This window comes from Anastrepha obliqua, chromosome 2 (genome assembly GCF_027943255.1).
Source record: "Anastrepha obliqua isolate idAnaObli1 chromosome 2, idAnaObli1_1.0, whole genome shotgun sequence".
Lineage (NCBI taxonomy): Eukaryota > Metazoa > Arthropoda > Insecta > Diptera > Tephritidae > Anastrepha > Anastrepha obliqua.
This window is the reverse complement of record NC_072893.1, coordinates 17,924,238-17,950,138: the sequence shown is the minus strand read 5'-3', so window position 1 is coordinate 17,950,138 and position 25,901 is coordinate 17,924,238. Positions and strand designations below refer to the sequence as shown.

At 41.6% G+C, this 25,901-nt stretch overlaps 1 protein-coding gene across 1 annotated transcript; it reads left to right on the top strand.

Annotated features, from left to right (window-relative positions):
- Nucleotides 1-809: 809 nt before the first annotated feature.
- LOC129237136 (uncharacterized) lies at nucleotides 810-11,463 on the top strand. Its single transcript, XM_054871616.1, has 3 exons — nucleotides 810-4,947; nucleotides 5,296-6,025; nucleotides 11,202-11,463. The coding sequence occupies exons 1-3, from the start codon at nucleotides 810-812 to the stop codon at nucleotides 11,461-11,463; spliced, it is 5,130 nt and encodes a 1,709-aa protein (XP_054727591.1).
- The last annotated feature ends 14,438 nt before the right edge of the window (nucleotides 11,464-25,901 follow it).

The window sequence follows — 25,901 nt, the reverse complement described above, 5'->3', positions numbered from 1 at the left end:
ATAAGCTGGTCACCTTAAAATGTTATGTTAGCTGGTCACCTTAAAATGTCATGTTATATTATTTTTCAGTTTTTATACATTCCTTACAATATTCCTTTTCGCTTAACGGCATACAAAAATACAAGGTATACGCAGGCATTTACTTAGCATAAGATATGTATACATAACATTACTTCTCCTTTCGCTTGTCTAATGCAGTTATGTACATATGCACAACATACAAAAATACAAGGTATACGCAGGCATTTACTTAGCATAAGATATGTATACATAACATTACTTCTCCTTTCGCTTGTCTAATGCAGTTATGTACATATGCACAACATACAAAAATACAAGGTATACGCAGGCATTTACTTAGCATAAGATATGTATACATAACATTACTTATCCTTTCGCTTGCCTAATACAGTTACATATGCACATATATATATACGTGCAAATATTCGCAAATTATCATAAGCAGTTGAACTTTTTGTAAACACGGCCACGCAATTAAATTAAAATTATAACGTATTAAAAAACCTAGTTTTTATTTCGCAACATATAGCTACCAAAAAATATTGGAAGCTCAACATTTGGTGACCCCGACGTGATCGCCGTGTTTTTTCGCGTTAATTTAATAATTTAAATTAAATAATTTAAAGTTGCATATTTTCCCGTTGCCGGTGGCGAAATTTATTAAAACAGTTGTTCCGGCCAGTTAGATACGGTGCATTTATTTTTACCGTATACATTGTCGTCGAGTATAACGCACCTATTTTTTTTATACGTGTCGCGCAGCGTTATAGTCAACCTATTTGTTCGCCATGCCATTCAGCCCGGCTACTGGTACACCAGCAAGAGACGATACGTATGATGTTGGTCCAACCAATGGGTCGACTATGGGTTCGCCTATGGGCCGAGTGACATTTCTGAAGATGAAATCGAAAGCTATACTTAATCGCCTTGAAAGTATAGCCACCGACTTGGATCCTGATAATCTGCACAGTAAGGATGAATATGCTCTCAACGCAATACTGGAATTATTGGTGGAGCTGAAATCCAGTTTTTCGGTCACCCACACAAGTTTGGAGGAACTGGACTTCGAGTCGATTACCAGTGACCTACCTGCCAAATTCGATACCACGCTAGTCAATCTCAGAGCCACTCTGCAACGGGAGATCGGGAAGCGCAGTACTTCACAACATTGCTCAACTTTTCGGATGAACACCGCGGACACACAGTCTATAATTGTAAACGCAAATCGTTCGCGTGTGCCACTGCTAACGTTGCCCAAATTTAGTGGGGCTTACACTGAGTGGACAAATTTTTACGCAATGTTCACATCTGTAATCGACAAAGACAGTGAACTGACACAAGTGGACAAGCTTCAACATTTGCGGTCTTGCCTTAGTGGTGCTGCCCTGGACACCGTGGGATCACTCGAGATAAACGACATTAACTACAAAATTGCATTAGAACTTTTACAAAAACGATTTGATAATAAACGTCTTATCTTTCAGGCACACATCAGGGGAATATTTGAGTTGGACAAGGTGGATTCGTCCGTACACACGTTGCGGGCATTGACAGACAAGGCAATCGCGCATATGCGCGCTCTACAATCTATCGGCTCAAAAGAACAAATATCCGATAGCATCCTCATTCAGTTGATAGTGCAAAGGTTAGACAAGGTGACTCAAGCTAAATGGGAGGAGAATTCGACAAGCAACGACCTACCCTCTTGGAACCAACTAGCTGGATTCTTAGAAAAACGCTGTCGTACACTCGAAAACGTCGAATATGCATTGCAGACACAAGCTAGCATTCCGGTAAAAGTCCTCAAAAGCGTGAGTACAAATCCAAGAAAATCTTTTGTTGCTTCGAATAGCTCAGTAGGTAGTTGCGTATTTTGCGAATCCCCCGAACATGTAATTTACCGTTGTCAACGCTACGTCAATTTGTCGCCAAATCTACGCCAGAAAGAAGCTAAAAGGCTCAACCTATGTCTTAATTGTTTGAAGAAAGGTCATCAGATTCGGGACTGCAAATCGGGACCATGTCGCAGCTGTCAAGCGAAGCATCATACACTGTTACATTTTGATCGGTTATCCATTTCACCAACTGCTCAGTGCCAAGCACCTTGCACTACTTCTGAATCGAATGCTAGGACTGCATCATTATCTGTCACGTCCCATGCTCATACTCCTTCTCCTGATGTTGTGCTCCTCGCCACTGCAATTGTTCTAATTAAAAATCGTGCTGGAACCTTCGTACCTTGCCGCGCCCTCCTAGATTCGGGTTCGCAGCTTCACTTCGTTACAACTCGTTTCGCTAACCAGCTACAACTTACTAGGACGAAATCATTGGTCGCAGTCTCCGGCATTGGAGATGCAAGCTTTTCGACTGATGGGTGCTCCGTTGATATAGTTCTGAAGTCGCGGACTTCAGATTTTTGTACAAATATGACTGCTGTTGTGGTGAAAACAATTACCGATAGTCAACCAGTCGCTTCAATAAACATCGCTAATTGGAACATACCCTCAAACATTCAACTAGCTGATCCTGGTTTTAACGTGCCCCAGCGTATTGATCTGCTCATCGGAGCAGGACTTTTCTATGAGCTACTTTGCGTAGGACAGATTCAATTAGCACCTGAAATACCATTACTTCAAAAAACTCGCCTTGGTTGGGTTCTGTCTGGCGGTAAGCAACAGGCCCCCAAACTTTCAACATTCGTAGCAAGTCACAGCTCAACTACAGATATCAATATTGATGATCGGCTGGATGATTTAGTCCGGCAGTTTTGGGAGATCGATCATGTCGTTGAACCGATTTCCAAAAATTCTAAAGAGGAGCTTGACTGTGAGTTGCATTTCAAGCAAAATTTCATTCGTTTAGCCTCAGGCGCATATTCGGTTCGCCTGCCAACAAAGCTAAATTTAGATTCGTTAGGTGAGTCGTACTCACAAGCTCGACGCCGATTTCAAAACCTAGAAAGAAAACTCGTACGTAATCCTGAGCTCAAGGCAAAATATTGTGCATTCATGAAAGAGTATCGTGACCTCAATCACATGTCGTTAGTTCCAAACTCTGCTATCCATGAGTGCAAATATTTTCTGCCGCATCATTGCGTCATTAAAGACGAAAGTACTACAACAAAATTAAGAGTTGTTTTTGACGGTTCTGCAGCTACAACCTCGGGTTTATCACTTAATGATTTACTCATGACTGGTCCAACAATTCAGCCCAAACTTTTCAATATTTTGATTCGTTTTCGTACGTTTCCGATTGCACTCACTGGAGACATCTGCAAAATGTATAGATGTGTCCGGATCTACCCACCGGATAGCATGCTCCAGTGTATATTGTGGCGTGATTCTCCTGAAGATGACTTAAATATATATAAATTAGACACTGTAACATATGGAACTAAATCTGCAGCATTCCTAGCGATTCGTTCAATGCACCAACTTGCGTCGGATGAATCCTCAGTTTATCCACTTGGTTCGCAAACCATCATTCGAGATTTTTACGTGGATGACTTGATAAGTGGTGGCGATACTTTGGAAGAAGTAGAAGAAATCAAACGACAAACAACGAATATTCTCGCTCGAGGTAACTTCCAGCTAAGAAAATGGTGTTCCAATAGTCCAGATGTTCTTCGTAATATTCCTGATACTGATAAACAAGACTTGCTTAAGTTTAATGACGGCAGCGACATCACCAAGGCATTGGGCTTGATCTGGAAGCCGTTTGATGACAATCTGCTATTTTCGTTTAAGTCGCAACCTGAATCTTGCAAGAATTCCAAGCGATCGGCGTTATCTACGTTAGCTCGTTGTTATGATCCGCTTGGACTCATTGGCCCCACTTTGACCAGAGGAAAAATTCTTTTACAGCGCATGTGGAGGGATAAGCTGGAGTGGGATGAAAGCTTACCGCACTCACTGAACACTGCTTGGTCTACATTTCGTAACGAGTTCGTCAAAGTGCAGCATTTATCATTCCCTCGGTACGTACTGCAGCCTGGAGCCACCGTCGAAATTCATGCATTTTGTGATGCAAGTATCGAAGCGTATGGTGCCTGTATCTACATTCGTTCGATAATGGATGACCGCGCGCAAGTGCATCTACTGTGTTCCAAAGCTCGCGTCGCTCCATTGAAGATACTTACGATACCCAAACTGGAACTCTGCGCTGCTGCCTTGCTTGCGGAATTAGTAAATGGGATATTCAAAATGAAACTTTTCGCCGGCCGCTTTCACTGTTGGTCGGATTCATCGATTGTGCTTTCATGGCTGCGTGAAGAGCCATCTAAATTTAATGTGTTTGTTGCTAACCGGGTAAGCGCGATACAGCAACTTACAGAGGGTATGCAATGGCATTACATTCCTACAGAATTAAACCCTGCTGACATTTTGTCGAAGGGAGCCTCACCAACGACACTTTCACAATCTCCACTTTGGATGCACGGGCCTTCGTTCTTGCGAGAAGTTGACAACAATTGGCCCCAATTTTGCGCACCTAAAACTAAAATTATAGAACTTCGACAAAAGGTGTTGCTCTTGTCAAATGATCGAACCGACTTAACACTATCCTTTAAGTACATAAATTCGTTTGGCAAGATGCAACGTATTTTTGGATATGTAAACAAGTTTATAACAAGCAGAATCTCACCAAGAACTTCGCAACTCACGTTTGAGGATATTCATCGCGGTACTCAATTGTTGATTCGCATCGTTCAAAGGGCGCAGTTGTGGTCCGAGTATGTGGCTTTGAAAAACAATAAGTGTGTTCACGCCTCAAGCCCCATCGCTTCGCTGTCACCATTTTTAGATGATTTTGGCCTTATTCGTGTAGGTGGCAGACTAAGACATTCAACGCTCAGCTTTGAAGCACGTCATCCATGCATCCTTCCAAGGGATCACCCACTGACATTCGCCATAATAACACATTATCACCGTAAGTACCACCATGCAGGTCCGCAGTCTTTGCTTGCTTCTCTTCGCATGCAGTTTTGGCCCATAGGAGGAAGGAAAACTACTGCGCGAGCCATACGAAGGTGTATCATATGTTGTAGATCAAAACCGCGTCTTCTCGAGCATATCATGGCTGACTTACCTAAAGAGCGCATTCAGACTACACGCGCTTTTATGATAACTGGGGTAGATTATTGTGGCCCATTTTATTATAAGTCTGAAATTCGCAACAAATCTCCACAAAAATGTTACCTGAGTGTCTTCATCTGCTTTTCAACAAAGGCAATTTGGATAGAACTAGTAAAAGATCTTTCTACTGACGCCTTTTTAGGCGCTCTCAAACGCTTCGTCGCTACGCGCGGCATACCTAGCTGCATCTGGTCAGACAACGCCACAAACTTTGTGGGCGCTAGAAACGAGTTAAACGACTTACGAAATTTAGTCCTCAATGAAAATCATCGTAGCGCAGTTAATAACTACTGCATTAGCAATGGATTTGATTGGCGCTTCATACCGCCTCGTTCGCCGCATTTTGGGGGCCTATGGGAGGCAGCGGTTAAAACAGCCAAGCAGCATCTATATCGTTCAGTTGGGTCCTCAATTCTTGGATTTGACGAATTGCGTACTTTGGTATGTCAAATAACAGCTATAATAAATTCGCGTCCTCTTGTTCCACTTTCAGAGAATCCAGAAGATCTTGATGTGCTTACGCCAGGTCACTTTTTGATTGGTGGCCCACCAACCGCTTTTCCTGAACCCAATCTTACGTCGCTGAATTATAACCGGCTCAATCAATGGCAACGCGTATCCTACATTCAACAAATTTTCTGGAAGCGTTGGAGTCAAGAATATCTAACTATTCTACAGCAGCGAGTTAAATGGCGAACGCCTCAGCCTAGCATCCAGGTCAACGACATTGTGTGCATCAAAGAGGAAAACACGGCTCCACTAAAATGGCCTTTGGCACGGGTAGTCGAACTCATCACTGGAACTGACGATGTTGCACGAGTAGCCGTCTTGCGTACACCTACTGGCATTACACGTAGAGCTATCAATAAGCTGTGCGTCCTTCCTGTAAATGCTTCTGTTGAAAGCCCTGACCTTTCAACGGGGGGGAGGATGTTCGGAGCAGCAGCTAATCCCGCTACACAACCTACAAACTAACTTCTTAACTATAGCCAATATTTATAATTTATATAAGCTGGTCACCTTAAAATGTTATGTTAGCTGGTCACCTTAAAATGTCATGTTATATTATTTTTCAGTTTTTATACATTCCTTACAATATTCCTTTTCGCTTAACGGCATACAAAAATACAAGGTATACGCAGGCATTTACTTAGCATAAGATATGTATACATAACATTACTTCTCCTTTCGCTTGTCTAATGCAGTTATGTACATATGCACAACATACAAAAATACAAGGTATACGCAGGCATTTACTTAGCATAAGATATGTATACATAACATTACTTATCCTTTCGCTTGCCTAATACAGTTACATATGCACATATATATATACGTGCAAATATTCGCAAATTATCATAAGCAGTTGAACTTTTTGTAAACACGGCCACGCAATTAAATTAAAATTATAACGTATTAAAAAACCTAGTTTTTATTTCGCAACATATAGCTACCAAAAAATATTGGAAGCCCAACAAATATATTTTATTAAAAATAAAAAAAAATTTACACGATTGCTTCTAGAGATCCTGAAAGTCCACCAAAATCAAAATAAAGAATTAAATATTGGATGATGCCATTAAGAGGATAAAAAGAAAGATTGAGAAGAATATAAGCGTGAGAAGGGGTGATGTTTGAAGGTTGTAGAGAAGACCCTGCTCACATTGATGTTATTGGAATTTGAAGTGGCAGTCAAGCTGCACTGAGAGCCCTTGCTAACCCGCCCTGCTCTTCGAAATTAGACGGTGAATGTATGACAGAACAGTGTTATGAAACACATCAAAGTTTGTCTTATATGGGTGCCTGGACATTGGGGTATGATAGGGAACGAGTTGGCTTATAAACTGGCTAATGAAAGCTCTGCAAGCCTCAACTATGTATTGACGACTTCATGAGGTCTACCCCTAGAAGGAGTTGGTCTGAGTTGGACTCCTCCAGCGTAGTTAAGTGTTTTGGGAAAGAACTAAACAGAAAATTTGCGACCTTTCTCCCAAAACTTAACAGAAAGGAGCTGAGAGTACTGGTAGGTGTAATCACAGCGCTCAACGCATGTGGTCAGCATATGGCTACCAAGGGAATCATTGACAACCCAATATGCGTATTCTGCCGTGAGTATGAGGACACTGCAGAGCGTTTTCTCTGTAGCTGTCCGGCGTTCTCTAGAATCAGACTTAAGCTCTTGGGGTGCGATGCTCTGGGAACGGATTTAGTTCATACTCTTCCTCTTCCGAATCTCTTAAGATTCATCAATGCATCTAAAAAATTCGCGGACCAATTGTTCTGCCTTACCATCCATACTGTATCTATCCTGTCTCCCTATTCCTTCCACTGTAATCTATCTGGATGTAGTACAAAACTAATCTAATCTAATCTACATTGATGTTAACCGCTTCATACTACTGCCTACGCTTCATCAGGTGTGTGATATCTAACCCTGCTATACACGCCGGTGTGGCAAAAGGCCAAAGGAAAGATGTCTGAATCTCAGCCCGGAATGAGCAGGACAGCTGAGAAAAAGGTACTGAGATCAGCCCACCCCATTCTCCAGACAGCTGCAGCAGAAAGGACTAGTAGCAGTACGTAGTCACACCGCGTGAATACCTAAGGGAAAATGTCCGAAAAGTGCACTCGCGAAATTCGTAAGCTGCCACTTTGCCAACCTCAGGAGATCCTGCGAATGCCTCCGATTCACACGTGGCCAAAAAGATTTCGCGACTTTATAAGTTTGCGTACTTTGTCAGCGTTCTCTAAGTTTACTCGAAGCCCTCCTTTCCAGTAGTAGACCACAGGTTTTTAAGGAAACCAGCCCGAGAGTTCCATCTCTAGCTAGCTCATTCATCCAACAGTTTACCGCTATGTACCTGTGACCAGAGACCCAAATGAGAAGGGAGCGGAAAGGTGGTGAGGTTGTTTGCATATTTATGGCTTACTGACAAAACTCATGAGATTGTCAATACCAAGTCCTGCTATGTCAACAGACGTAGCAAAGAAATGAGAGCCAAGACGCCTAAATCTTAGCCTCGGTAGAGCGAAACAGCTGAGAAGAGGGGGCTGAAATGCTTCCACCTTATCTTCCATACAGCCGACGTAAAAAAGACTCCAAGTAATGCCAAGACTCACTGCATTTATACCTGCGGATAGTGTCCTGTAAGAGCAAACACGAAATTCGAGAGCTGAGCTTGTGTTAATCTCTGAAGATCCCTCGAACGCCTACGATACACTCGTGGCTAGAAAAATTTCACGACCTTTCAATTTTGTGTAGTTGGCGCGAGCCTGCACTTCCAGGAGCTGATTACAGGTGGTCAACAGGATCCCAATCCTCTCTTTTCTAGAGGAAACTACTGGTGACGTGTCTAGTCATCTCATCCACCTCGCAACGCCTGCAATGACCAGGTACTCAGATGAGCCTTATATCAAATAATTCGGATGCGACCGAAAGTGAAGTCAGATATTCCCTGATCGATTTCATGTGCACCGTCGAGCCCAATGCTCTAATTGCTGCTTGGCTAGCGGAGTAAATATTTACGTCCGCGAGCATTTATTGCACAAGTAAGCAGCCAATCAGCTGTTTCTTTGATTGCGGCTACCTATGCTTGGAGCACACTGCTATGGTTCGGAAATCTGAACTTGTGTCTGATGGAGAGCTACTCCACCAAGATCACCCTTCCTTCCAAGACCAAACCTTACACGAACAAGAGAGGCCGAGCCGTAAGTAAGAGTGAACCTGTAACCCGAGCCTCTCAGTCTAATTGCTCCACGTACAGCGGCATTTTTCCCTGTGATATCTATGGTGCAGGTACTACATTTAGTATTGCGCTGAGCGTTAGAGTAAGAATAGTTCGAAGTGCCCCACTGATTCCAATAAATGCATACCTTTTAACTCTCACCAGATTCTTCTCCAACGTCGTCCTCTCCAGTGAATTCCACTAGACAATGACTCCATACAAGAAAATCGGTGGTATAATGGTGTTATAGAGCCAAAAAAACTATAGGCGAGAGGCCCCATCTTTTGCAATTAGCGGTCCTGCATCCTGTTACCTTCTTTATCCCCTCCCTCAGGGTTCTTCTCGGTCGTTGCTTTTCCTGTCGATTTCGACGTTTAACTGCCACTAAAGACTGGAACCCTCGGAATGAAAAATAATCTTACAGTATACACCAATTATGCGAAAGAGGCAAATTTTTGAGGCTCCTATGAAAGAATCTCTATTGCCAACAATTGCTACTTCGGACTAAGTAGGCAACTGAGTAGTAAAGTCCTCTCTCGACGAACAAAACTAACACTCTACTCTCATCGCGCCCGTCCTAGCGTATGGCGCAGAATCGTGGACGATGACAACATCCGATGAAGCGACGCTTGGAGTGTTTGGGAGAAAGATTCTGCGGAAGATTTTTGGACCTTTGCACATTGGCAATGGCGAATATCGCAGACGATGGAACAATGAGCTATATGAGCCTTACGACGACATAGACATAACGAAGCGAATAAACATCCAACAGCTACGTTGGCTGGGTCATATCGTCCCAATAGACACAAACGCTTCGGCTCTGAAAGTACTCGATGCGGTACCAGCTGATGGTAGCAGAGGAAGAGGAAGGTCTTCTCTGCGTGGAAAAAATGAGGTGGAGAAGGGCTTGACATCACTTGGAGTGTCCACCTGGCGTCGGTTAGCACGGGGAAGTAATGACTGGTGCGCTTTATTAAACTCGGCCAAAATCGGGTAAGCGGTTATCGCGCCAATCAAGAAGAAGTAGAAAGTGATAGTTACAGAAAAATTGGCTTGGGTTTTTCAGTGCTTTTTCTAAAAATCTCTAGCACAGCAAAGCTGGGTCGCCCAGGCATTATACATATAGTAAGTAAAGCAGTTTTCGATGGCAAATCCCTTCTACTTTACTTAACCGAGAGATCTGCATTCGTCATTCATTTACTCAGTCCAACACTTACACTCTCCTTCATAGGATTTTGTGCGTGTGCGGATTTCGGTTCATACTTTTTCTTTCGGCACGTACCCACATCGCATACCTTTAATGCCATAATATACGGCCTAATACTAATGTAGCTCATAATTGTGGGTTTTTGGGGCAATTCGAATGTTACAGTTTAAATTATTCTTCAAAAATCATGAACGAATCAACGAAATCGCAGTCAAGAGAATTGACGCTCGAACATTTCAGTCAATTCATTAGTGTGCCCAGCGACCAGGCACGCCCTCCTGGATGCACCTACATTTTAGTAGCATTTATTTTTTGCTCAAATTGTTTCTCATTCTTTTATTTGCAAATGTTCCAAGAATAATTTTCTGCTGTCTGGTAATTGCACTGTCATTAGAAATGTTGAAGGTGCAAGCGTCTCAATGTGGCAGACGTTCGACTCGTGTCGCGCGCTCACTCAAACGCACAGAATAAGCAACGGCAAATATCATTAAAATTGCGTTATTTGGATGAATTAGTGTATGGATATGTGTATGTATAAGTGTTTGCTTCTCTGCCGCCTACAAGCCTGGCATTTTCTAAGCGCAGTAGGTAGCACAGCAACACAAATTGCGTTACGCTTTTGACTACTGGAACTACCGACTGTGTGAGCTAAGTGCGCAAACTGGCTGGCAGCCTTTGTCTACTTGGTTGACCTGTTGGTCTGATTTTGCTGCCGCCGTGTACAGGCTGACTATCGCTTGCGTTGTGCGGCAATCATTTATTTACCACTAAAATGATTGCAACATCGATCACTTGTCGTTTGGTGCCGCAACAGAGGGAGAGCAACAACAACAATATTTTATTATGGGGTTTACAAGTTGGCAGCTTGACGCTTAACGCTCGACCGGATGCCATTGTTGCTGTGTCTTGGCGGCATTCATTTATTTATGGATCCTGCGATATCATCGTCAGCACTGATGACCATTTCCCTTCGCCGGCTTTTTGTTATTGATTTTCTTTTTATTTCGCATTTTATTTCTCCCGCTGTCGATTATTTAATCTGTGCGCGGATGACGATGATGATGATGATGCTGATGTATTGATTTTTGATCGCAACGATTACGTTGCTGGTAATAGTCAGCGCGGTGGCCGCAATCTAGTAGTGAGTAGCAGTAGCACTTTGGCTTATGCAACCGCCAAATGTGCCACATTGGCTGATAGTGATCGCAATTTGATGATCAACGAACCACATCATAATAATTACTTGCAATTTGTTGCAATTGATAAGCCCAAACTGGCTTCGGTGTCACCCCGTGGCATTGCAATTTACTGTTGCGCATGCGCATGCGCGTTTATGACAAAACAAATGAAAGTCATTGATCATGAGCGCGTTCGCTGAGTCGCATATCAGGCGCTGATCAGCATCGTATTCTTCGATAGCCCCATCTCGCGTAATATTCCCTTACAAGCTCGGTCACATATGCAAATTTTTGCCGCGAAAAGTTGCTGCTCAATTTTTCCACCTTCTTACGCCTTTTTCTTCCCCCGTCCGCCTGCTCCTCCTCCTATTATTATTCCTCGTTTCAATTACTCGCCTTGAGCGCGCAGCGAGGCGTCACATGCCCATCTCAGGATTATCACCTCAATGGATCAGCGCTCATCGGTAACCCACTGGCACTTGTGCAGCTTTCACATACTTCCCCCTCTGTGTGCGTGTAAAAATTATAGCGGCGTCCAAGCTTGATGTGACCTTTGCTGTCGTCACTGCCACATTCCGCAGTGTAATTTACTCTTTGCCCGCAAGATGTGTTGGAGATGCGAGCTCTCTGATACTCTGCTAGCAACAGCTACTGTCTACGTTTATCCGCGCGCGTATTGCTTATAATTACAGTACATTTTGAGATTAATCTAGAGATTAAGCTTCATATTTGTAATGAAATCAGAAGCTTAGTTGACTTGATTTGTTACCATAAATTCTTCGAGTTTGAGTTTTACTAAGGAATGCGTTTGTAAACCACACACGGCTGAGTTGCGGTGACGACCGGCCAAGGCCAGAAACTGCAATATTCAATTTACTTCAACGAAATCTCTTTGTGAGTAAATATTTCTCCGCTTTACCCTGTTTTTCATCATCTTACATAAATATTCTGTTGAGGAGTAAAATAAAGTGTAATGGTGGAATCTTCAAGAAGTGTGTGAATTCAACAGTGTGCTTCCAACCCTACTGATCTCCGGAAATAGGTAGGTAGGTAGGTGAAATGGTTGAAGTGTCAGTGTGGCACTCCTCATGTAACACTGAAGAGCCATTTTGATATCATTATGAGACCTCCAACAGGCAGATATCTACAGCCAACCAGAGCTGTTGATATAATGGAGAAGATTGATTGGATTTAGGTTGACGCACTGCCCCAGGCTGTCGAAGAAAGGAGCGCCCAGTGACCTTAATCGTCTAGCTGGAAAACCCGGACGTTTACAGAGAAAATGCTGTACAGTCTCCTTCTTTGAAAGCTCCCCACAGCTCCTGCAATGGGGATTAAATGGTAACACTAGCTTTCCCGCGTGTGTGCCGATTGTCCAATGACCGGGAAACACAGCTATGAGTTTGGGAGTTTAATGACGAGGAGTCCAAGGGAATTTCTGGGTCCACTTTGCATGCATGCAGGATCCCAAGACTTCTTCTTGAAAAACACTAGCAGTATTCGGCAATTTTAAGATAATAGATAAATTGACTGATTTAGAGAAAACCTCTGCTCTGACTCCCGATTCCATCTTGGTGCAGATTTTTCCCTTGATCCAATCCTGCTTATTTCGAAAAGTTGTCCTAGCACGACCCTCAAACTCTAGTTTGTGGATAGAGAGATCTGTTCGAAGTGTGAGGAAATACGGTGTTAACTATCCGAATATGCTGCCATGACCTGGAGAGATTGCCTCTAGAGGCTAACCTCCTTTATCCTGATGACACTTTGAGTATCGTTGGAAATAACGTAAAAGTCGATGAGAAGTAAGTGCAAAACGACAGGGCAGCACTGGGGCTAGTTTTACACGCTCTTCTGATGCCATTGCAAGCAGTCCTTTGCATCCTCATCAGTTTAGTCATATTGTACCCTTTCCGAAGAGCTTCCCACCAAACCAGGCATTCATACGTTAAAATTGGTAAAACCACTGCGTTGTACATCCAAAGAACGACATGTGGCTTGAGTCCCCATTTTTTACCGAACATAGATTTGCAGAAGTAGAAGGCTATACTGGCTGGAATGTTGGGACAACTGTCCTCTATAGTGTCGCAGAGATTGCACGTGATATGTCAATTAGCTTGTTTTTGGCATTTAATTACATCAGTCAACCGCAGGTGTGCTCTGGGATTTTCACTAAGGATAAAAATATCGAACAAAAAATTTGTCTTACATTTTGCAACGTTAAGTTGAAAATATTGCAGAGAGTCTATGGCAAGTGTGCTTTATCAAAAACACGGCACACGGGTCTACGGGTGGTATAAGGCTTTGGCATAGGGCCGTCGTGGAAGATTTGACCCGATCTGGTATCCCATCAACATCTTCAACGGATGAAAACGTCGACGAAGTCAAGGAAATGGTCCTGGAAAACCATCATTTAAGTTTGCGGGAGGTAGCTCGTGACCTTAGCGTGTCTCACAAATCAATTCGCAACATTTTACACCATCAATCGGGCATGAGATGCGTGGCTACTCGTCTCATTCCAAGTGTATTGAATTTCTTTCAAAAAATTTATCGGAAGAAGGTGGCTGAAGGCATGCTTTAGCAAGTGAATTCGGGTCCCACGTTTTCCAGAGCATCATAATAGGTGACGAGATGTGGGTATATGAGTGTGACATGCGAACCAGTCAACAGGCGGCTGAATGGCGCTATCCACATGAGGGAAACCCAAAAAACCACGACAAAGTTGGTCAAAAGTGACAGTCATCTAAATCGTTTTCTTTGATTGTCATGGCGTTGTGCACTTGGAATTCATTTCAAATGGTTTGGGGTAAATAGAGAATATTATTCGGAAGTTATGTGACGTTTGAAAGAGAATGTGCGTGCCCAATTTGTGGAAAGAAAACACATGGATCTCGCACCATGATAACGCACCGTCTCACAAGGCTCATATTGTGAACACTTTTTTGGCCATAAACACGACAAATATCATCGAACAATCACCGTATACTCTGGATTTAGAACCCTGTAACTTTTTCCTTTTCCCAAAATTTAAATTGCCACTCGACGGACATTGCTTTGAGTCGATTAGGCCATTAAGAAGAATTCGCTGAAGGAGCTGAAGAAGATCTCTTCAAAAGCGTTTAAAAGTTCTTTGATGACTGGACTAATCGTTGACATATGTGGATTGCTTCGAATGGAACCTATTTGAAAGGCGACAAAATAAATTTTGATGATTAAACAATTATTTTGCATTTTATTGAACAATTCCCGGTACTTTTTTGGCAGAATGTATTTTCATTGTTCTTACTTTTAGTAGTCAGCCTGAAATTATGTTTTCTTGACTTCGTCAAATAAAAAAAATTAATAAAATAAAAAAAAACAGCAGTAACGCAACCACACTGAGCCTTGGAAAGGTGTTAGATTCGGATACGTGAAACTTCTAATGGCTATTTGGAGTTTTTATAAATATAATTAATTTTTTAAATATCTTTCTATATATTTCTCTTCAAATGATAGAAGATATCAAGTTTAAAAGGTCGGCAAAAATGTTATATTTTTATTTTATCATCGGATTCAAGTTAATGAGATTTTTGCAAGTACCTACTTTGAAATCAGTCCAGCTCACGTAAATCTCAATATCTTGCCGCAATATTTTTGACAGTCCTATAGATACTCGTATACTAAAATTTATAATTCCTATGCAAAAACAGTACCGATTGTGCACCCTAAAGTATATAAAAATATTCGCACAGAGTTTGAATAACTAGAAATTTCTCAGCAAAAACTCTTCCAACTTCACATTTAGTCACTCAGGTGTCACAAATCTCTCTTAACATTTGCCACCACTCTTCATTTTGCCACACGCTGTGCGACCGCACGCGTTCATGCCCTCTTTCCGCTCATTCGTTTGTAATCCGTCTCGCTATTAGAAACTATTTAAATTACTATACGAAATATATCCAGTAACCACACGTCAAGGTGAGGGGTCAGAGGTCAAGGTTTATGTGTAGTATAAATGTAAGTATTTGCAATTCGCTACTGTTCTCACCCATCTTTTGTTGCGCTACTTTAACGCTTCAGCGCATTTCAATGACCAACTTAGAGCTGGCCGACCGCTCGCCTATTGTGAAGCACATAAATTGACTAGGAAAAAAATTGTTGATCCATTTTCCGTGAACAACACACACGTTGTGTGGGCATGGGTCATCGAGCAGGGTGCTATTCTCGGCGCGCTTGATGGAAGGTCGGCTAAATTGGGCACAAAGGATCAACGCACTGTTGCTTGCCACCTGGACGGTGGGAATGCTGTGAATTTTTGTATTATCTTCTTTTTTGCAATTTTTATTATTTATTCGCATATTTTTTGTGTGATTTTTTTTTCATGAGCAGAAAGCAGTGAATAGCGCTAGGATATTTTGGGTGTGACCCCTTAAAATTATAAAAAATGTATCCAATGGAAAGACTTGACGCTTATTTATGCCATTAAATGCTTCGCGAGGTAGCCAATGTGTATTATAAAAACAATTTGTTTTCTTAAAAGTATAGTTAAGTTTCTTATAAATGGCTAAGCTTCCTTTAATTGCTTTCCGGTACCAATTATCTAGTTTTCAGTACTTTCTTTCCGTGTGAACTTCGGCCGAACTTACCATCTGCTACCTTGTGGGTTCTATTGTAGTGCCTGTCTTCAGACTTGAATTGGATCCTTTCATTAGCAATTTGCACTTTCTGAGTTCCTCGCGGGATGGTTAGTTGCTTTCCTTAATCCCAAAGATCTGCATTGAAGATTTTTCTGGGCCACCAATTGCGCAGAATACGCCGTACGCATTTGTTGATGAAAACTTGTAGTCTGTTGGCGAGCAAGTCCGTCACCAACCATGTTGCGCAACCATACAGAAGAACTGATTTGGCATTGGAGTTAAAAATGCGGAACTTAGTAATAGTGAGACTTGTTGAGGACATCCAGACTTTGCTAAGTTGCGCAACGCTCCACGGCCTCTTGCGATTCAAAGTTGAAGATCCTCTGCTGCACCACCGTCTATAGAGAAAACGCTTCCCAAGTAAGTGAATTTTCAGTATTGGTATTTGTAGCGGTAAAATTGCTGCCAGGTTCCGGAACATTCACTTTTAGTGATTTCGCGTTTTTCCGCATTGATCTTTAGTCCGACTTTTTTAGATTCCTGAACTAAACCGTCCATCTTATTCTACATATCCGCATATTTCGATGGCATTCGTCATATATCGTCAGCGTAATCAAGATCCTCTAGGTGGTCTTTGATGTTCCAATCCATACCTCTACGGCAGCCAGCCACCGGCTTAGCAAGAAGGACGTCGAGGTGGATAAGAAACAGCAGCGGCGATATGAGACACACTTGTTTTTACTGGTACTGAGATGGTTCCACCTCATCTTTCAGACAACTGTCTGTGATGACAAAAAGTAGCATTAAAACTAAGTTTTTCTGGGAGAGCATTTTTTTCATTGAGAAATTTGCCTTTAATTTAGTATTCTCGACTGATTCGATTGACATGAATTTTATATATGAAAAGCCCACTCGAAAAAATATTGAAAACTCGGCAGCCCTACTCAATGGATTAATGAAATATGAGCACCTTAAACGTTCAATCCTTCACCTGTAGACTTCCGCAAACAAATTGTAGTATTTAAAGTCTAAAGGCTTGGTGTTTCAGTGACCGTACATTTCGATAAGGAAAAAATGAGAAGTTGGTTTAGGTTTCTAACTGATTTGTTCGACGTTTTGCAGAACTACCACCAAATTTACCACTAACATATATTTCAGATATGATTTCCCTTGGAAGTAATACCGAGTCTCATGCGAGCATACCACGCGGCCAATGTTTGGTTAGCCTCAGAAGCTCCCTCAAGCACCTCCGATCGTCACGCGAACAGAAGTATTTTCCCACCTTGCAAGGTGTTGTACATTTACAGCTCTCGCTGAGTTGACTCCTTAGCCTTTCCGGAAACATATCACTAGTAGTTAAAAAGATCTTAATCCCCTCATTTTGAAGGTCCCCTGTCTAACTAGGTCATCCAACCATCAGTTTCTTGTAATATCCCTGTAACCAGGTACACAAATAAGGCTAATGGGAAAGATTTTGGATGCGATCGAAAGAGAAATCAGGTATTCCCTGAACAGTTTTGTCCATACCATCATCGAGACCAGGACTGCAATTGACGCTTAGCTACCGGGATAGATAATTAATTCCCTGACAGTGTTTGCTTCCCTGACGCTTAGCTTCCCTGACAGTGTTTGCACAGGTAAGAACCCATTAAAATGCTGCTTTTATTTTGGCTAACTCTGCTTTAAACACACTGTAGTGATTTTAGTCTGAACCAGAGTTTGATAGGGAGCTCCTTTCTGAATATTTCTCCCCCAACTTTGAGCTATCCTTGAATTGGTACACCACTCACTCCTTAAGGTGCAGGAGTTTTCACACCTTCTAGAAAGATCTTTATACCAGAATACCCTCTCTGATGAGATTGGATGATCTAAGGCAGAATGCATTGTCGTATTGGTAATCAGTGGTAATCAGAAGGTAATCTGTTTCATTCATCGGAACAGTTCAACTAAATTAAATTTTATATTGACATTTGGCAGCTGTAGAGGAGAAAAATTTTCAAGGTTCGTGAGTTTTTTGCCTTTTCCCGTCTTCTTTGAATATGACTCACTGGCACTTAATCTACAAAAACATTGGTCTATCCAACACACTCGTGATTCAAAGATTCATCCTGAGCTTAGGATCCTCACTTTATTCTAGGAAAAAGGTATTCAAAGTAAAAAATCTATGGGTAAGCCAAAAGTTTTTAACTTGAAATTCATAATGGAAAGTTGTTGGAACCAGCCCGCGTAGTAAAACTGGCGCTTACACCCTCTTTTGGGAGTTTGGCCGAGTTCCTCCTTCTATTTGTGGTGTGCGTTTTGATGTTGTTCCACAAATAGATGGATCTATAGTTTTAAACCAACTCCAAACGGCAGATGGTTTTTATAAGGAGCTTTTTCATGGCAGAGATACACTCAGAGGTTTGCTACTGCCTGCCAGAGATTCGAACCAGGGCACTTCCGGGTTACGGCGGCCACGTGCTATAGGGTTGCCTATTCCTCTATTCGCTAAAACCTTTTCAAGAATACTGAAATGAATATTATAGAGGAGTTTTTTTTTCGATTTAATAAGGAGGACATTTTCAAAAATCAGGACTGGTTCATGAATGCCTGCTAATATTGACTTTAACCCGAGGCTAGTTAACCGACCGATGGCTTGAAATGGTTATTTCATTTTCAACAAAGGCGGATTAGCTACTGTCCAATTTGGTTAATCATTAGAAATATTTTAGAAAAAATAAGCCGCCTCGGTGGTCTAGCGTAAGTGCACTAGCCTGACATGCCAGAGGTTGTGAGTTCGAATCGCACGTAAAGCACGGTCCACGCACTTTTCCATTTTTACCTAATTTCCCTGTTTCTATACAAACAAAAAAAAACAAATATCCTCCAATTCCATTCCTAAACCTCAAACATTTCTCCTTTCTATCCTTCCTCCCGCACAATAGTCTGCGTATTATTTGCATTGTGGATGCTAAAACAAGCAAAAAACAAAGAAGAAGACACAGTTACACATTGCATCAGTAGCGTCAGAAGAAGGAAGCGGGCGACCGCGGTAATAGCGCAGACACACAAAATTTAGCGAAATCCTCAACCATCTATGCCATCCTTCTGCCAGAAAAATGTGAAACACAGATGGCGCTCCAATCAGTAAGAAGGCGTTGCTCCTAAGCAACGACAGGTGGGTATTCCCACTACTTAGGACTGGTAGGGGCAGGCTAATCACCTGTCAGAAATCAAACACAGATTAACGAAACCAACGCAAGACTGAGTCTTGTCGAGGCCCTAAGAAAAAAAAAATCTACAAAAGCTCATTGTGGACATATGAAAACTACAAATAAGATGGATTTTGTTTAAATAAATTTGATGTAAATTTTCCTGCAATTTTGTGGTGCCGTACGCGTTTTTTGTCTTTTTACTCTTAGAATTTAATTTTAGTAATGGTGGGGAAAAAAGAGCTCCAAACAAGATTTATTTTTCAGCGGAAAGGCTGGTTAATGACGAATTTTTTTTTGTTGTATATTTGTATTTTTATTAAAATGTAAAAAATATAGCTTTGGATTTCATATTATTTCGGTATTTTCGGTGTAATTTATAGAAATTAAAAATTTTACTCAATGCCATTGACAGTAAGGTCGTGCGCCTTTTGCTGGAAGGAGAAACAAAACAAAAACAAAAAAATTAAATACACCTCTAATTCAACATTTCGACTATAAGTTAAAAATAGCCCCCTCAGGACTCGATACACAGGACTCTATAAGCTTTTGGAAAGAGTGTTTGAGGTCATTGAGCGGAACGTCCTTCAGGATGTCGGTACAAGCCTTTTGGATGGCCTCTATGGATGCAAACCGTTTTCCTTTCATGGCTAAATGCAGCTTTCTGAATAGATGGAAGTCACAGGGAGCCATATCAGGCGAATACGGGATAAAAATGCGATTTCTTGTCAAAAAATCAGTCACAAGAATGGTTCGATGAGATGGTGCATTATCGTGCAATAAGCGCCGGCTTCCTCCTTCGCAGTATTCAAGGCGATTTCGATGGTTTTTCGATTGAAAATGCCGAGGTAGAAAATTGCGTTGACGGTTTGGCCCATTGGCACGAACTCCTTGTGGACAATTTCCTTGGAATCGTAAAAACAAATGAGCAGTTTTGTTTTAGTCAACAGCTAATCGGGAGTCCACCTTCCGATTAAGTTTTCCATAAGTTAACTCGCCAAGTATTGAGAAATAATTTTTTTGCTATGCCCGATGAAGCTCTGATTAAGCACTTTAATCAAATATTACGAAAACAAGTTTAAGCGTATTACCTTTAATACATGAAGCTTCGACTTTTGACGAAAAAAATTTAGACTATTTTCTTTCTTCAATCTCTTCTTTCTCTTCCTCAGCATCGCTCAGCGTCAAAAAAAATTTCTACAATTCACTACACCAGCAGCAGTGATTTTTTCGCTGTGAAATTTGAATGAATCCTCAAGTGGCCGCTGCTGTCAGTTCATTCATTGACAACGTATTTACGTTGACGTAAAACAACTTCATTTCGTTGTCCATCAATGACAGTGGCAGGCGACAGTTAACGTTCTCCATTCAAGCGGCTGACGTTTGGGATTTGTGCTGCCCATCAGCGTGCAATAACAACAAATGCAAGCTTGTGCAGTTTTTACGAAAAACATTGACATCCTACGCGAAAACTTGAAATCACAACAACAACAGCAATGCAGGAATTGCAAGCGCTTCTGCTCTGGCTGCTGTGGTTTCCAGTCACATCATAAATCACAACATTCAGACTGCGGTTAGCTACATGTGGCTATAAACATGGTGTTGTAGTTGTTGTGATTGTATCATTCAAGTTGGTTGCATCTTAGCATTTTACACTTGTCATTGGTTGTAAATTTCAGTAAGCAAAATCGCAATCGTCATTGTCGTTTAGGCCGCAACATTTTGACATCTGTTGACTTCATATACTCGTGTGTGCGCCAACGCCGGTCCCTATAGGAAAAAGCTGCACTATTGGAACGAATAGCTGACGATTTCGGTAATTTCGAAGCACTTAGCTATATAATGTCGTCTTTGCAGAATGAGAGAGGGTCAGACATGCTAGAGTGTCAAAAAGATGTTACACGGTAGAGGCACTGCTTAAAAATGGATTTGAGCATTTACTTCGTTTATGACAATAGGAATTTGTTAATAACTTTTTATTGCAATTAATACTAAAGTCATTTATTCATTCTTTTACCTTCAAAATGAAGCAAACCAGAAGTCCACTACTCCAATTTCTATTGGAATTTTATTCAGTGGGCCCAGTTCGCTGCCGCTGGATTTTCCTATTGGGTGCTTATCGATAATGTTTTTGCCCTGGCGTCAAGTGTTGAACACACACATACACTCATACTACACACCCAAATACACTTCTTGCAAGCAACGGCAATGACAATGAATTGCCATCCAAAGGAGTTTTGATTCCAACTCTCACAAGTTTGGCTCCAGCAGTGTTGCAACTGCCGCATGGCGTTGATTATTTGAGATTTTATGTTGTTGCACAAATAAACACTTTTTGATAAGTCAATCATGCCAAGTGGTAGATCACTTCGATATCATTGAGTATTTTAAATGATTTTTTTTTTTTTACTTTTTTAAGGTTTGTCTTTTCTGCTGTTTTATTCACACACTTGGAAGAGTAGCAAGTGAATTCCTGAAACATAAAAAGTTTGGTACTTATGCAAGTTCAGACATTTCTTTGCTTCAGGCAGAGTTCAAAATGAGGCTGAGGGTAATAATATAAATTAGAAGAGTGGAAGGAAAGGCTTCAGATTACTATCGAGTTTGAAATTTTTTCACTACCGAATATGAGATGACTGAAGAAGTGGGAGGTCTTCCCTATTGCAATATTTGCAATAAACTAAATCAATAGTGCGATTTAAATAGGGAAGCTACTACTGCTCATTGGCATAGGCATAGGGGTAATAAAAGAGGAAATTCGCCAGTCAAAATCCGTTGTAATTTTCAGTCTATCACCGTTTATCAGCTTGCGATGTATAGAAAAGAAGTACGGAGCCATTTACCCTACTCAAACAGTTTTAGGCTATTCTTCTTCTTCTTAATTGGCGCGATAACCGCTTACCCGACTTTGACCGAGTTTAACAAAGTGCATCACTCGTCGTGATGACCGGCGCCAATTGGACGCACCAAGCAAAGCCAAGTCCTTCTCCACCTGATCTTTCCAACGCAGAGGAGGCCGCCCTCTTCCTCTGCTACCACCAGCTGGTACCGCATCGAATACTTTCAAAGCCGGAGCGTTTGTATCCATTCGGACGACATGACCCAGCCAACCTAGCTGCTGGATCTTTATTCGATGTGCTTTGTCTATGTCGTCGTAAATCTCATACAGCTCATCGTTCCATCGCCTGCGATATTCGCCGCTGTCAACATGCAAAGGTCTAAAAATCTTACGCAGAATCTATCTCTTAAACACTCCAAGCATTCCTTCATCGGATGTTGTCATGGTCCACGCCTCTGCGCCATACGTTAGGACGGGCATGATGAGAGTCTTGTAGAGTGTTAGTTTTGTTCGTCGAGAGAGGACTTTACTGCTCAGTTGCCTACTTAGTCCGAAGTAGCACTTGTTGGCAAGAGAGATTCTACGTTGGATTTCAAAGCTGACATTGTTATCGGTTCCTAAGTACACGAAGCCCCTCACAATCTCAAAATCATAACTGTCAACAGTGACGTGGGTGCCGATACGCGAGTGCGCCGACTGTTTGTTTGATGACAGGAGGTACTTCGTTTTGTCTTCGTTCACCACCAGACCCATTAGCTTTGCCTCTTTATCCAGTTTGGAGAAGGCCAAACTAACAGCGCGGTTGCTAAGGCCGATGTTGTCGACATCATCGGCATACGCCAACAATTGTACGCTCTTATAAAAAATTGTGCCTGAGCGATTAAGTTCTGCGGCTCGTACGATCCTCTCCAACATCAGGTTGGAGGCTATTAATAAATCCTAAAACTTCTATAGGCTTCATTTGTACCACGAGATGGTACAGTCGCATAGAAGATGTTCTGTTCTTTCTTGTGCCTCTTTGCAGAGTCTACAAGAATCATTTTCGGGCACACCAATTTTTTTCATGTGGTTAATGAGTTCACAATGTCCTGTTAGTAGTTCAGTATGGAGTTTATAGTATTTTCTGCTGAGCTGAAGGTTTGCCTCTACCTTTATACGTTCTAGATCAATGACTTTTTTCGACTGTCGCATGCCCGTTTGGGCCCTCCGGTACTCGATTAAGCCTCGTTGTTCCCGCTCACGTAAAAGGGTACTTTTGAAGCTATCGTTTACCCAGCAGAAAGGTTCAAGATCAAAGAAGGTAGTGTTTGCACGTTTTTTCCCTACTGTACGCAATGGCATTCCCTTCGTACCCCTCATGTCTCGGTACCTACATCAGAGTAACAAAGTTTCTTGTTGCAAGAGTTTCGATAATTTTAAAACATTCCCAGACCAACCTTGATTGAAATGGGAAAACTATCTAGCGATTTTAGAGCTACTATACTGTCAGAGAGAATGTTGATATTGGCATAAGGTGTGCCTCTCTTCTGGGATGGAACACCGCCCGAAAAATTGAAGCCAATTTTCCGATTACAATTGTTTTCTTGAAGTTTGGTTCGACAATTTCAGCCCGACAATGAAATTACTGGAGAATTCTAGTTTTTTTCCATCTTGTCACAGACCGTTAAGTGCGGAGAGTTCTGGATTGAACCCAGAATTCTTACATTGCCTAGAAGAAAGAAATAAATTAGGAAGCTTTAAGACTGCACCAGTTGCCGTCCGTTTGGCTACAAAGTGGAGTGGAAAGAGTCCAGTGACCTTCCGTTGTGGGGCAAGTTCGCATTGGTCCCGTTACGCTCAGACAGTCTATTCCATATACCTTGTTAAGTGTTATCTGAGTCTTAATTTAGTCCACTTTGGCCACCATACGTAATGATCACCTACGCCACTATTAACTCTGTGCTCTGCTTGCAGCCTTCACATGGTCTTGGATAGCAATCGTTGTACCATCCCTTCAATGGAGAAGCAGTCCTAGATAATTGATTTGATCTAGGCTTTCAAATCAATGATCACCAATTGTAGGGTCTGGCGCCTTTCTCAACGCGAGGTATTTCGTTTTGCTTTCATTGATCTTTAATCCAAAGAATTTTTCTCTTATTTGGAGTGCTTGGAATACTTCTTTTATAACATTCATATCTCTCGCGAGTATGACCAGGTCAGCTGCAAAACCACATATTTGGGAAGTTTTTGGTGAATATTGTCTCTGATGGATCAACATTTTAAATTGCATAGTGTAGGGTCAGAATGCACATAAGCGTTGACAACCCATTCCGTTGATCTATTTTTGATAAGCTCGGCAGCTATGCCATCTTTCCTACTTGCGTTTCCATTTCGTAACTTTTTGAGCGCAAGGCTAATTTCATCAACTGAGGGTGGTTTTAACCAAAATTTCTGTTGATAATGCACCCGGGATGACTAGAAAGAAATAAATGCGGCTGCCGAAACCCATTAGAATAACGCTTGACTACATACTGTTCGATTAGTCTATGGTTGTTACCCACCATGACATGGTGGTGGTGGTGGAGGCGTTGTCTGAGTGAAAGAGCTCGGACCCACTTGGCACAAAAGATGTCATTTTGATACCCTACTACTACTACTACTTTTACTACTTTTTTATTAGTCGAATCATCTTGATTTGACTATGAATCTGCTCAAGTCATCAATTTTGTTTTGTTTCAAGTTGACCATCGAGAATTCTCCCCGCTTTCTACTTCGTAGAGCACCCAGCCTTCAGCATTCACACAGATAGTGAAATACAGGTTCCTAGATTCTTCTTGATTGCAGCTTCTACATCTGATGCTTTCCATTTCAATTCAACCGGGCTATTTGGGTCATGTTCTTCGATTTCGATGTAACTGAAATATGTTGCTCTCTGGTCAAAATAATGAGACACGTATTTTTTTGTTCGCCCGAAAAAAAATTTTTTCAAGAGTTATCGGCAATTTTGTTTTTCGGCTCAAACTCGATTTTTTGTAATTATACAATATAAGAACAATTTTTTTTTAAATGTCCATAACTTTGTCAAAAATGAACCGGTTTTAATAATTCTGGGTTCAAAATGATCGTCATTACTTACAGGAGCGACTTAATGTAGAAAAAATTCCAAAAAAGTAGTTGAACATTTTTTATTTAGCAAAAAAGAAAAAAAATTGAGATTTTTTCGAAATTCAATTTTTCAAAAAGTGTATTTTTTTTTATAACTTTTTCCAAATCAAGAGGACACCTCAAACTTCAATTAAGCTGAATGCCCAGTAGCTAAAATGAGTTGTTTTTTAGTAATGAATTTTTGAGTAAAAACCCTGTTTCGCACTTTTTGTTTTTTGCAAAATAAAACATTTTCAACTTCTTTTTTGCAATTGTTTCTGCATGAAGTCACTCGTGTAAGTAATTACGATTATTTTGAACCCAGAATCATTCAAAATCATGGAGGATGGTTCCATGTGTAGAAGTCCACGCAAGTGGGGAAAGTTACTGATCGCCATTCACTTGGGAGTGGCCAGGACGATTCTTCTACATATGGTTCAAGCAGCTCACAACGTCCGGGATTAGCCCACGTATCCTCTGGTTAGCTTTCGAACACCCGTTCGGGAGTGAGCTAACGTGAGAAGGCGAAGCATCCCAGCATAGCTGGTTGTGCGCTGGGTTTGGGACCCGCCACTTAAAAATCCCCCCCAATGAAAACAGCAACAAAGCCTCGGATGAGAACTTCCAACACTGATGACGACCCCTGCAAACGAAATAAGGAATACGATTTGAGGGCATGCACCTGGAATGTCCGGTCCCTTAATGGGGAAGGTGCCTCTGCCCGGCTGGTTGATGTCCTCGTAAGAGCAAAGGCTGACATCACTGCCATCCAAGAGATGCGATGGACGGGGCAAGGCAAGAAAACCATAGGACCTTGCGACGTCTACTACAGCTGCCATGTAAAGGAGCGCAAATTCGGTGTCGGATTTGTT

Bases quoted from the DNA above. Each gene is read 5' to 3' on its own strand.
- LOC129237136 (XM_054871616.1), top strand. From the start codon at position 810: ATGCCATTCAGCCCGGCTACTGGTACACCAGCAAGAGACGATACGTAT. The intron at 4,948-5,295 runs GTAAGTACCACC...ACGCCTTTTTAG, and splicing joins CATAATAACACATTATCACC to GCGCTCTCAAACGCTTCGTC. The intron at 6,026-11,201 runs GTGCGTCCTTCC...TGCTGGTAATAG, and splicing joins CGTAGAGCTATCAATAAGCT to TCAGCGCGGTGGCCGCAATC.